General features: G+C 39.7%; 1 protein-coding gene and 1 long non-coding RNA gene across 2 annotated transcripts; one reads left to right on the top strand and one right to left on the bottom strand.

Annotated features, from left to right (window-relative positions):
- The first annotated feature begins 72 nt into the window (after positions 1-72).
- On the top strand, positions 73-3681 carry LOC132908018 (leucine-rich repeat neuronal protein 1-like). The gene is made up of 4 exons (XM_060961546.1): positions 73-210; positions 688-1044; positions 1115-1716; positions 2178-3681. Exons 1-4 carry the CDS (start codon positions 151-153, stop codon positions 2470-2472), a joined length of 1314 nt encoding a protein of 437 aa, XP_060817529.1. The 5' UTR covers positions 73-150; the 3' UTR covers positions 2473-3681.
- Positions 167-1189, bottom strand: LOC132908028 (uncharacterized). The gene is made up of 3 exons (XR_009658293.1): positions 1092-1189; positions 823-1009; positions 167-753 (listed from the first exon to the last, which is right to left on the bottom strand). It is a non-coding gene; the product is annotated as an uncharacterized LOC132908028 (long non-coding RNA).
- Positions 3682-12504: the final 8823 nt, after the last annotated feature.

The following is a 12504-nucleotide window of genomic DNA, read 5'->3' as shown; positions in this document are numbered from 1 at the left end:
GTATGCCGCGGATGAATTCGTTGCCATTCCATCGGATCGTTGTGTGAGAGGCATAGTTGAAACTAGACGGTCCCGACGTGATCGATTTAAACGAAATCAAAATTCCATCACGTCTATCTGTGTACCACATACTCATCCACCACCTGGACAATGTGGCTCAGGGCTATCACAATCCTCATTTTAATTGCTTCCACGACCTCGAAGAAATTGGTGGGTCTATACACGCGACTTTTTGACACTTGATCTGATAACGATTCGCGAACCGTTTGGTGACATTTCTTTTTAATTTCGCTCCCCGAATCGCTTGTTTACACAACTTTTTTACTTATTCATTGTGTACGATACGTAGTAATTTTGTATTTTGCATTGTACGTTGTTCGTTGTTATAATATTTGTATGTGGCATCAATAACGATTTTATTGGTCGTTTGATGATGATTTAAATAATTACGTATGGAGGATTATATATTATATTGCATTGTATCATGATAGGCCGCGATTTTTTAAATTGTAATGGCACTTACTGTGACGTAACGACGCGCCAAAATTCGTTTCCTCGTATCACTTAAAATTGGCGCGAATGACACATGCAGGAACAACGTCGAAATTTTCCGTTTATTTTTCTCCTCACTTCATGCAGGAATAATGTTTCTTTGAAATCTTATTTCTCTTTTTCTTCTCATCGCAGGTGGATCTGTCCGAGCGTGGTTTGAAGAAAGAAGACTTTTTCATGAAGATTCAGTCACAGATTAATCTGCAAGAAGTTACCGATCTCATCCTAAGGAAGAACGAATTTGACAGTTTCCTTGACTGTTCTACTAACCTTGCAAGTTTGGAAATATTGGATCTGTCGCAGAATCATCTTCAAAGGTTTTTCTTCCTTTGCAAAGACGAGTATAATTTACGCGTATTAAACGTCAGCCATAACAAACTCGAATATATCGACGACAATGCCTTCAACGATCGAATCCCGAAGCTCAAGATACTCGATCTCTCGTCGAACAAACTATCTATCGTTAACGAAACTATGTTGGAGCATTTCAAAGTAACTGCTTCTTATTATATAATATACAAATTGAAAAATGAATATACTGTAAACGATTCGTGTCTTTTAGATTTTGGAATATCTTACGTTAGCCAACAATCCGATCAACGATGGAATCCATGAAAACGCTTTCTGGAACTTAAAGGCGCTGAAATATTTGAATTTGAGCAACGTATCGTCGTCGTATTTCTCCTCGGAGTTTTTCAAAACGCTAACTAACTTATCTACCCTAGATTTATCGATGAATCCCATCAGTAGGATTCCATCGCTACCAGTCAATCTAAAAGAGCTCGACTTGTCCAACACTCATATATCACGATTACGAGACGTTTATTTGCCTCACTTACGAGAACTGAAACTGAATAACATGCAAAATCTGAGAGAATTATTACTTAATGATTTCGAAAACTTGACCAGTTTAGAAATACTGTCTTTAGATGGTTCGAGAACATTAATGTCCTTAAAAATGATCCCATATACCGATCATCTTCTACCACGACTGCGACGGCTCTCGGTAAGCAACTGCGGACTGAGAACCTTGGATTACAACCTCATGTCGATAATAAAGAGACCACTGATTTTGAGCTTCGAAAACAATCCTTGGCATTGCGACTGTAAAATGCAATGGCTCAATATATTAAACGCTACGAAGGCTCTTAGTCCACAAATTAAGTAAGTAAAAATTCCCGAGCACTCTACGTAAACTTTTCATCGAATAACAGCCGATAGTTTGAAGCATCGAGCAGCAAATAGCAAAGGCTTTTTCGAATTTAGTATAGATGTCTCTGCTACTACTAAAATTATTTTTTTATTAATCTTTTAACACATTTACATGCTACTTAAGCTAATACTCTGCTATAATATTCAATACCTTATCACATATATGGAAAATTATTTTCCTCCATTCACCTAACATATTTAAAACCCAGTCAAAAGATATTTTTCTTTACTATGGTAGAACTTCCTTTACCTAAATTTAGCAGAGTATAAACAATCGATATAATTGGAGTTTGTCAATCATTCTATCTATCATTTTTCATTCGCACGATATAGCTCGAGTTTAGATTATCTAAAATTTCGTTTCGATGAATCGAGTTTATACAGAAAATACAACTGCTTCATCTCTGTCACAGGTGCAGAACTCCTGAACAACACTCCAATAGACAGCTAAGCGAGATACCAAGTCACGAGCTGGAATGCGAGGACGATGCAGCGATGCTACATCCAGTGTTGTGGGCCTGCATTTTTATATTGGTCGTGGCAATTGTCTTGGCTGCGGGCTTTTTCCTGTTGAGACGACCGCTCGGTCACTGGGACATCAGGCGAAAGAACCGGGACACGGTCACCTACACGAACGTCGACGAGTCCTCCAACGATTTGGTGAGAATCCTGGCGGCCAACGAAGCGGTCGAACGAAACGACGAGTGAATGAACACGGAAGAACGATATACTAGAAATGTATTAACTTAGGATAAGCGATACAGTTTCTCGACAAAGGAACAAGACCATAGCTAGGAACTTAAGTCTGGTTCCACGAATCTAACCGAGTTCCGTACAAAATAACATATAGGATGTTTCAAGATTGGGAAGTCATTTTAGTGGCGGTCGAAGAATGATTTTATATATAAGGTATAGTTTGAAAGTAAGGAGGAGTGGTAATTTCTTACGCAAAAATAAATAAAAGGCACGGAATAAAATACAATTTTTGCAACAAAAAATTCTCAAAGAAATCAATCTTCAATATGTAATTAAGTACTGTACGTTGCTGGTAAATTGGTCAATAAGACCCGCATTTCTTCCGAATGCCAACCAACCAATAACGTGCATGTGGTTAATTGTAAGATACGGTTATTGTTTTTTGTGAAATCTGGCCACGCAACTTCTACGAGCTATTGGATCCGAAAAGGCAGAAAGAGAAATTTGATTAATGACTATCTGAGCCATGTAAATGCACATACGTATACAAAAGTTTACATGAAACAAACTTTATCCTGCACTCTTAATTTATCTTTGTATAAAGAACCAATCGTCTGTCTACTCGTACAATACGTTCATGTTGAAAATTATATACAAAGTTGGTATCTAAAACCTAGCATAAGAAGCTTAAGTTGCAGAAGCTAATCTAATCCACAGGAATATATCAATTTGAAGGCGTCGAAGTATGAATCGCACGTATCGTTAATGTTTTGAACATTTTGTACAGATATCGATATCTTGGCGAGAAAGTTCGCGAACTTTCATTGATTAACGCTTGTTTCTCGTTGCCCGATAAAATTTCATCGATCATCGAGCGTCGCCAATGTTGAAACATCCTTTACAGCTAATTTTCTATACCTTTCTATATACAACGTGAAACAGGAAACGACGAGGAATTAACGATGTCTTCATATATAAATAGATTTAACGAGTAACATTGTACAGCGGGTGAGCATCAATAGGCTTTGTATCGAATCGCCACGCGTCGAAACGCGGAAAAACGAGCCGTAAATACAGGAGGCAACGTACAGGCCGATTCTAGCGCATCCCTTGAACCTCGAAACACCGTAGCAACGTGGAGTGCACGGGCATCGCCTGGAGTGGCACAGCCAACAATGTGGGACTTCTTTGTGAATCGAATAAAACGTCTTTTTGTCGGCACGTATCGTCGTATTTTTCGAAACCCTTTACCGCGCCACTTCTCATCGATTTCGAAACGAAATGTCCGCGGTACAAAAGAGAATGGATACAAAGCAGTGGATGGCTCATTTCCTCTGAAAGATCCTCCGCGATGGTAGCCGCGCGGCCTCCAACATGATTCCACGCATCGACGAATTCGCGTATATTCTTTTTTTGTTCAAATATTAATTGAGATTCTATGGGGTTACTTCCCCTTTGCCGGCAATTCGAGCCGAAGAATATTTTTTATACGATGTGCTTTTAAGTCAGCATGGAAATAAAAAGAAAGAGTCGAGTACTCTGTTTTGTTCTCGTTTAAAGAAAAATCGAAGAAGCTGGTAGCTTCGGATTTACTTAATTGCATATTCGATGATGTAAAAGTTCACGATCATGAAACCTGATAAACCGATACCAGATTCAACAAGTAAAACAGAATCAATAATATCATTGATAGAATTTGTTGCGCAGCCTTACAGTATACACGAGTAAGAAACTTCTGAAACAATGATACCGATAATTATAGCGTTAAACTTACGCCAAGTCTAATTATATACAAATTTTTAAACCTACAAAATTATACCGATGTTAAATTCGAGAAGAAGACCAGAGCGTTACGATCATTTGTTTTGTTACGTAAAGTAGGAGAATAAGAAAGATGGTAATCTTTCAAGAAAATATTGTCAATAGGTGATATTGACAAAATCCACAGTCACTTAGTTGCCAACCCAATGCTACTATTATATACAATTATAGTATCGTATTTATCCAATGTCGAAGCGCATAGAAGTTTTCAAACACAAAAAGTATATTATATGGATATATCAATTTGGATAGGAAAACGGAAGAACGAAGATGATCGATACAGTTTGTTGTACAAATTATAAACGAAGCGAAAAATTCGACGACATCAGGGTTCATCTTGTTAAATACAGAAAATGTGTTGAAGACGTGCACTTTGTTCCAAAAGGGAGTGCGATATTGGCGTGGCAGAGGACGAGCGAGCAAATGGTGCTATGAAGATCGTCAGTTTCCATGACGTGCATCGTGATCGCGTGCGATGTAGCGATCAGCCTTTGTACCGAAGTATGATCTTCCTACGGGAAGCCTATTGGGTTACGGACCACGGACGGAGAGCCTTCCATATGGAAGAGCACATTACGCTAAGAGAGAAGTATGGTCAATGAGAAAACCACGACGTATGTTAGGTATTTTAACGCTGTCAAATTCAAGTCGAAGAATTAAGAAATTAATTCTTCTTTCTAAGAGTTCAAAATTATTGGTTGTTTTAATTTTTAACTGGTCGAGTCTAATCTCTCTGTTGTAACAATTAATAATTTTCCTTCCTTTATATTCCAAACGAAACTCGTGTTAGCAAAAGCCATTCGAGATACGAATTTCGTAGACTTTAACGTCACGCGAATTCTATTACACGATTACACGATTCGCTGAAGCTACGTGAAATGTTAAGCACTTTACGTGAATATTTGCCATGGTGAATATCGTTCTGATTGAGTATCTCGAAGAGATACGGAGGAAAAATGAAGAAATTGTAACAGATACTAATTTTGCATGCTTCGACGTTTAAAATTAGCCTGAACGACTACATAGTTGATAGTAGCTATCAAAATTCCGATATCCATGTGGATTTCTTTTTATTGACAGATGATATTGTCAGTGGATAATGACCGGATTCTCTTTTTAATTAATTTGCTTTCGTTTATCAAAATATACATACGTATTCCAATATCTAAGCAAAAAGAGAAAATTCTCTCTTTACGTATGGTACCTTTACCGTCACTGATACGTACGTGCCGTTTAATGCAAAAGTGATACAAGTCAAGAAGGTTGATCACTGGACAATGAGGGATAAAGTAAATATTCTGCGATGGACCGAGTGAGCGATTCTCACTTGTTCCTCTAACTCCATCGGCAAATTAACGAACATATACTTACGCCATTTCTGCGCGAAGCAGAATGAAACTTACTCTTTCGAGATGTGGTGTTGGATCAAATGGGCAAAAAATTGACTTATATCAATTTTGCATTAAACGGCTCGTATGAATACAGATCACGCTGATTCAATCGTTTTGTACGTGAAGATTCTGATTAATGCTGTAGGGACTGTCATGTTTTTGGGTTTGTATATCATCGAAAGACACCGAAAAAGAGAGAACAAAACGATAAGTACCATGTATTTGGTAAAAAAAAGATATGGACAAGGGATAACTAACGCGTTAATATTATTAATAATCGCAACCCTGTGTACTTTTTATACGTCACTCGATCGTCATGCTTTCTTTATAAATTTACCAATTTAAATACTAAGCTAAAAGAATAAAGAACCATCAATTGCATTAGAGTTTAGGGCCGCGTGAAAATCGACGAACCGAGTTACGGGTGGTTCGATCGGACGAAAAGCAAGACGAGATCGGGGGCCCGGCTCGATTATACCGATCCGCGCTCAATGGGACATTGTGGTACTCCTTTTTGGATATTCCACAGCGAGATGGTCGAGACCGGACGAGGATGCTGCAAGTTTTGCGCGGCAATATCGAGTGTCCGTAATTCGAGATCGAATCCGTGCGAGCCAATTTGGCGAGCCAGCGGAAAAATAATACACTGCCTACCAGCGTCGGAGGCACGGGATGTCGCGAGTAGCGCGGAGAAGCAAATTTTAACGGTCAACGTAAAACACGTGGGTAGCCCAGGTCCCGGGGTATCGGGAATATCGTGTTTCCGGCACAAGTAAATACGAGATCCTCCCTTAAGACGCCTCGATAGCCCTGCCGATATTTTCGATGGAAAAAGAAGCAAGAAATAAAGGGAGGAAGCAAAGAAAAGAAGAATAAAATTGGTCGACGTCGTGGATTAAAAAGGTAACAAATTTTGCGAAAAAGAGAAGATCAACCCGTTAACGATCCACACATTTTTTACATATTCAACGTTACTATTTTCTCTAAGTGGAATTACAGTTTTTCAACTGCATTTGTTTCGTTCTACCAAAGCATACGGAAAGAGAGAAGCGGATGTGTACCAGTTAGTATTTCATTGGTTCAATTGCAATTCCGTTTATCGCTGCCAGTTTAAATCTCTTCCCTGCGTATATGAAACATTAAACAGTAACCACCGACGGATTTGCGAACTATATAAATTTTTATTCCTAAGTGAAGTCTTTTTTTCCGATTGAATCGTACATAGCACAGGCTCTGGCTACATTTTACATGATTTTCGTCTATTATTGCGCGCTTCTGTACGCTACACCTCACGGAGATTTTCATTCAGAAGGTTCACACTTGTTTGTACTTCTCGTTCACAGCTTCGTTACCGTGAAATATCCAAATTTAGAAAGAACGACGTTAAATTAATAAAATAATAAACAGTCACTCGATGTCCGAAATTACGCATGCTATATATAATATGATTTGAAGTTTTAAAGGAAGTTTTAAAGAGAAGGTAAATTGGAAGGAAAGAAAAAGGGGATGACTGGTGGATGGAAGAGCGATTAAACGATTCCTTCGATTTCGTTTTATTCGACATGAATCTCGGATGTATATAGAAGGCTAATGAAACGCGTACACGGCTTACTTAGCACTCGGTGAAACGTATTTTCGAAATATCACACTTTCCATTACGATTCGTTAAGCCGGTGCTCTTGCATTAACTAAGCTGACCTGCTAATTACCGTACCTCCGATAGTTCGCCCGTTTCCTTTCTGCTCTCGTTTCCCGCCGGCCTCCCGTTTCCTCCGACATTCCGCCTACTGTTTGAAACGGCCCGAGGCCGCCGGAAACGCGGAAAAAAAGGAGCCGCCGCGACGGCTTCAAACCCAGCGCAGCTTCGAACGCAACCAGAGATGCCGATCTCGTTGCTGTAATTTCGTTCTCATTTTTTTACTATTCCATCCTTCGCGTGATGGCACTCGTGGAAAAAATGAAAGATCTTGTAGGAAACGTGGATCGAAAATTTTGAATATTCATGTTCATTCGTTTTATTTGTACGTGGCAAATTGTTTTACGGCGATCTAAAGGATTTTGTGGCAGATACACGGGCGGCTATTCATTTTTCGTTTCTTCGCCTCCTCTTCGGTTTCATTAATCATAAATGATTGGATTACAAACATGATAAGCGAACGTATAAACGTAAGTGTATAAAATACGTGGTAAAAGAAGAATTACGAGTTAGAGTCAGTATCATCGTAGTATGATTAATTATGTTCGGTCTGCGTAGAATTACATTCGTAAACGGCGTATATTTCCCCTTTAAACCTAATCAACTGTTTTTCTCTATACACTTCTCTCGTATATAACACATTTTCGCCGAAATTAATACTTTCGCGAGCTAACTAAAATTCCCGAAACGTAATAGCATAATCTATCGCGCGATATAACTTGATCGATTCCATCCAACACCTAAAATTCGTATAATAAAATCAAAGTATCGTCCACCAAAATATATTTCACGAGAAACTGTCTCTCCCTGTACGAGCCAACCTAACTTAGGCAAAAATGCTCGTGTCGCCTTCGAAAGCTTCGTCGTAAAGGGAAAGATAAACGTTAGGGAATCGTCGACGATGCGATAGTCGATGGACAAAAAGGAGAACGCGAAGAAACACGGGTGTCGAGGGTCGGAAATCAGAGCTGCTCTCCTTTTGGCGAACAGAAGAAAAGAGTAGAACCGCGCGCAGGGCTGGTTTAGTGTGCGGCGATTTTTGGCGTTCCGGGGCTTTATCTGATTAAAGCAACATAGAAACACGGGGTTACGCGTGTAAGCTTGCCGGCCATCCATGGGGAACGGGTCGAACAAATGAATAATGAAAATAAAACCCACGATAGTATCGGTAAGCACCACGGGATTACATACGCATCAGCGCGCCCGCGATGAACTTACATTATGGAGTCCCCCGTAGAAGAGGGAAGAAGAGAGAGAAAGAGAAAGAGAGAGAAAAAGAGAGAAGCTCGTACACTTACACGCGTGCATAGGCGCGTGTTAAGCGCGTACGTTACGCATTTACGCGCGAACTCCATGATAGAAGAGAAAACAGACTTTTTCCATGGCCACGTTTTACCAAGCCCCTCGGAGATCTAGCACGGATTTAAACGGCAAATCAGGGGTTACATGGTTACCTATTGCTGTTACAAATGGCGCTTTTCCCTCGAGCAAGTTTATAACGAGGAAAAATCGGCCGGATGACGGTCGTAGAGCTTCGAGCAGGAAGCGCGATATCGCGTACATATTAATTTCACGTATAAGCGATAACGCAAGTTACGAAGTTACGGAGATTTTAGATGACGCTGCATAGTGTTCCTTTTTTTTTTTTTTTTTTTTAACTCTTGCAATATCGAGTCACACTCGCGGCTTGATAAAAGTAGATTTGTTTGTTTTGTTGGCGATAAAATTTCATTTGCGATACCTGAATTTTGCTTCTGTTTTCCGACCAAGCTTTTACGTTTCTGTTTGCTGAATGAATACAATGGAAGCGTTCGCGACAGCAACTCTCTAACTGTTTCAAGCAATACGACACTGCAATTATACAGAGAAAAGCTGTCGAAGGAGAGCCATTTAAAAAATTTCAAATTACACAGACACGGCTATTTCAAATGTACTTTTCATCGATACGAAAATACTTTGGAAAAATGCTTCTCGCAATCACGTGGCTGGTACCTATGCGAACCTCGTGCACGAGGCAGAGCCTCGCTTACGGTATAAATATCGCGACTCTAATGGCCGAGTGCCTCCAGCTTTTCCAGATACTCCGATTATGCCAAGGTGTGAATTTACGAAGCTAGCAAATAGCTGGTTCCGAGCACAAAGGTAAAGTCCCCACGGGGCAAGCCGCTTACGATCAATACCTTGATCCTTCGATCTCGGCTAGTCTCTCTCGCCCTACGCTCGAAAGTGTCCATTCGACGGTGCACAATGCCAAATGGACGGAATATGCTTCTTAAATACCCAACGGGCACTTCTCTGGGATGAGAGGCTGCCTGAAGCTGCGGCAATTCAGGTCGAGGCACGTTCCAGTCGCGAAATAATATCGCAACGCGAATCGAATGGCAATTGGTCGAGACGCGACTCATCGTTCTGCGTCAAATTTTCATTTTCCTACCTTTCGATTTCTCTATCGTGGAAATAACACAAAATTCCTGCTCTTAAATCTAAACTAACTTACCAGAGGTATTTACATAATCGGATTTATAAATTGACAAATACGCGGATTTGTTAAAAGAAAGTTTTACCGACTTTAGTTTTTCGACAATAAATCTTACAGAAGTGTTTCGTTGGCGTGGATGATTATAATATATCATAATCGCTGACAACGAAGTCATCGTTGCATGTTACGAGTGACTACGGTGATCAAACATAGACAGCAGAGTCTCGATCATCCGACGTAATCCAACAATATGGAAAGGTCCCTTAATATTCATAAATCGTATTATAAAGTCATAGAAAATGGTAATGTAATATTGTATTTAGCTTTAATTCGTTACTTAATCGGTTGAAAATTCTATTAACTGTTACCACGATGCCTGACTACTTACGCTTTCCTGCTCTTTGTATTAAAATTTCGGGAAAGACGATGTTACGATATAATGCAAAACGCTTCGGATAATACGAAGCTTTGATTTGGAGTGCACTCTGTTCGTATTCCTCAGATTCTTCCAGACGATTCTTGCGGGAAACGATAGAAAAAGAATAAATTACCTAAATGTCAATGTGACTTAATAAAAGCTGTCGTGATGTGAGATTCACGTCGTTGTTGTTAAAGCAGATAACCACAACGTGCTCCAAAGTTATATAAGTACATATCGTGATGGGAAATTTCTTTTCGTGGCTATTTACGTAGAAATAAATAAGCTTTTTGCAACCAGTGTAAGCACATAGGTAACCAATCAGGGAAATATACTCGTGCTATAAATAACTTTCAAAAGTGTATAATATTTAAGTATATAATATTTACCGACCTAATATGAAACAGTCGAGGTGAAGAACGACTTGGATCACAACAGGTTGACACACCACTTTTTCTCCAAAGAGCGGAACGAACGTGTCGAACACCAAAACGAAGGTAATGGGACGACGAAACTGGTGTCGAGATTTCATGTAAAACAGCAACGACCAATCTTTTTCAGGTGGACAATACATTTTGTCTCGGTATACGGTTACAGATGGCACACTGTTTCGAAACGTCTGCAAAGAAAGGAGATTGTATCGCGACTTCTGGCTCTTCCGTGAGGAGGAAGAAAACCAGAAAACCGAAAAGCATTCGTCACTAATCCCGGTACCTAACGAAATGTCACGTTCGATACCGCGGCTGGTCTTACCTTGCTGTTTCGAGTTTCTATTTCCACCTTAAAGGATCTTACACCTGAGCGTTAGGTCAGTATCCTTCGTAATTGCTTCCAGATGTGCTGTCGCTCGGCCGTGACGACTTATCTACGACTGGTATACGTTCGATTTTATTGTCCTTACAGAGACCCAACTAAGTGTTAAGCCCTTGAACGACGACCTATTGGAGCTCTGTAAAATTTTTCAGAACTTGTTGGAACCTGGCCTTCATCGCGTGCAAGATTAATGTAAGATTCACTAATAACCACTTGTGATTGATAGCTCGAGTAAGTTCAATACGACAATTTTTCCACCGCTGTATTGCCTCGATGCTATTATCCGCATCCTGTGACTTTTTGCGGCATTTTTGTCAATTCCGAATTCCGATTTTTGGAGTACTCATTCAGAGACTTCAATAGTCTCGAAACACTCTTTTTTTCACGAGTCTTTACAGTAAGTTTTTCCCTTGGCTTTTATTTGCGGATGACAAATGAAGCGTCCAGGTAAGAAAATATTTTTTATTTATTGTCAAATAACACGCTTTTCGTTCATTCGTCGATCACGTACTATAACGTGATAACGTAACGAGCGAGTATCTTAACAAAAATGTTGCAGTATAATACATATATAGTCCGTGTGGCACTGTCTTTTTGGATATCGCTAATACTTTTAATAGGGCGAAATGGTTTAAATTCGAGGATTATTTGATCGCAGACGTTCACCGAAATTTATTCTTATTATCAATGGGAAATTTAATAATTTATTTGCGAACGAAAAAGTAAGTTGGAATATATTTTACTGTCTTATAGATAGAATGCGTTTTATTTCACGTAATAAAACAAGGTAAAATTTACAATATAATATGTTTATTACCAAATATATCGATTTAACGCATTCCGATGTATCTTTTCATCTTATGAAAATTTTCGATAATTTCGTATTCGAATAAGTATGTAAGTTCACATTTACGACTTGTTAAATGGTGGAAACTATCTGGATTCGTACTGCGTTACAAATAGCGACAGTTAACTAACATTTCTCTTATCGAGGAACATTTGCCAAGATCAACGATAACTTTAAAGCACTGAAAAGAACTTTCACACAAGAAGGTCAAAGGTCTGGTAGCTCGATTTTTCTTGGTCATCGTGCCAGTCGTCTATTTACCCTGCGTTTTACACGTGCGACAGCTTTATTGCCACTTTGTAGAGAGCGTCGCGCCAGTGCAAAAATCTCGTTGGCGTTTAAGCGGCGGTAACCTTCGAAACGAAGGAGATGGCTCGGGGCAACGAAGACCGAGTGTAACGTTTAATTTCAGCTCGTTGTTATACCTCGAGATAAACGGGGAGAAGAACGAGCCGCGTAAAAGCTCGCGGATTTTTCGAAGATTAGACAGGCCCCTTTTCGCATTACCAAGGGAAACGAGTCGACGTTGTCGTCGTCGTCGTCGACAAGGTTCTCGTGCTAGCGCCACACGAAGTGACA

This window comes from Bombus pascuorum, chromosome 6, assembly GCF_905332965.1.
Source record: "Bombus pascuorum chromosome 6, iyBomPasc1.1, whole genome shotgun sequence".
Taxonomy (NCBI): Eukaryota; Metazoa; Arthropoda; class Insecta; order Hymenoptera; family Apidae; genus Bombus; species Bombus pascuorum.
This window is presented reverse-complemented; position numbering and strand designations above follow the sequence as displayed.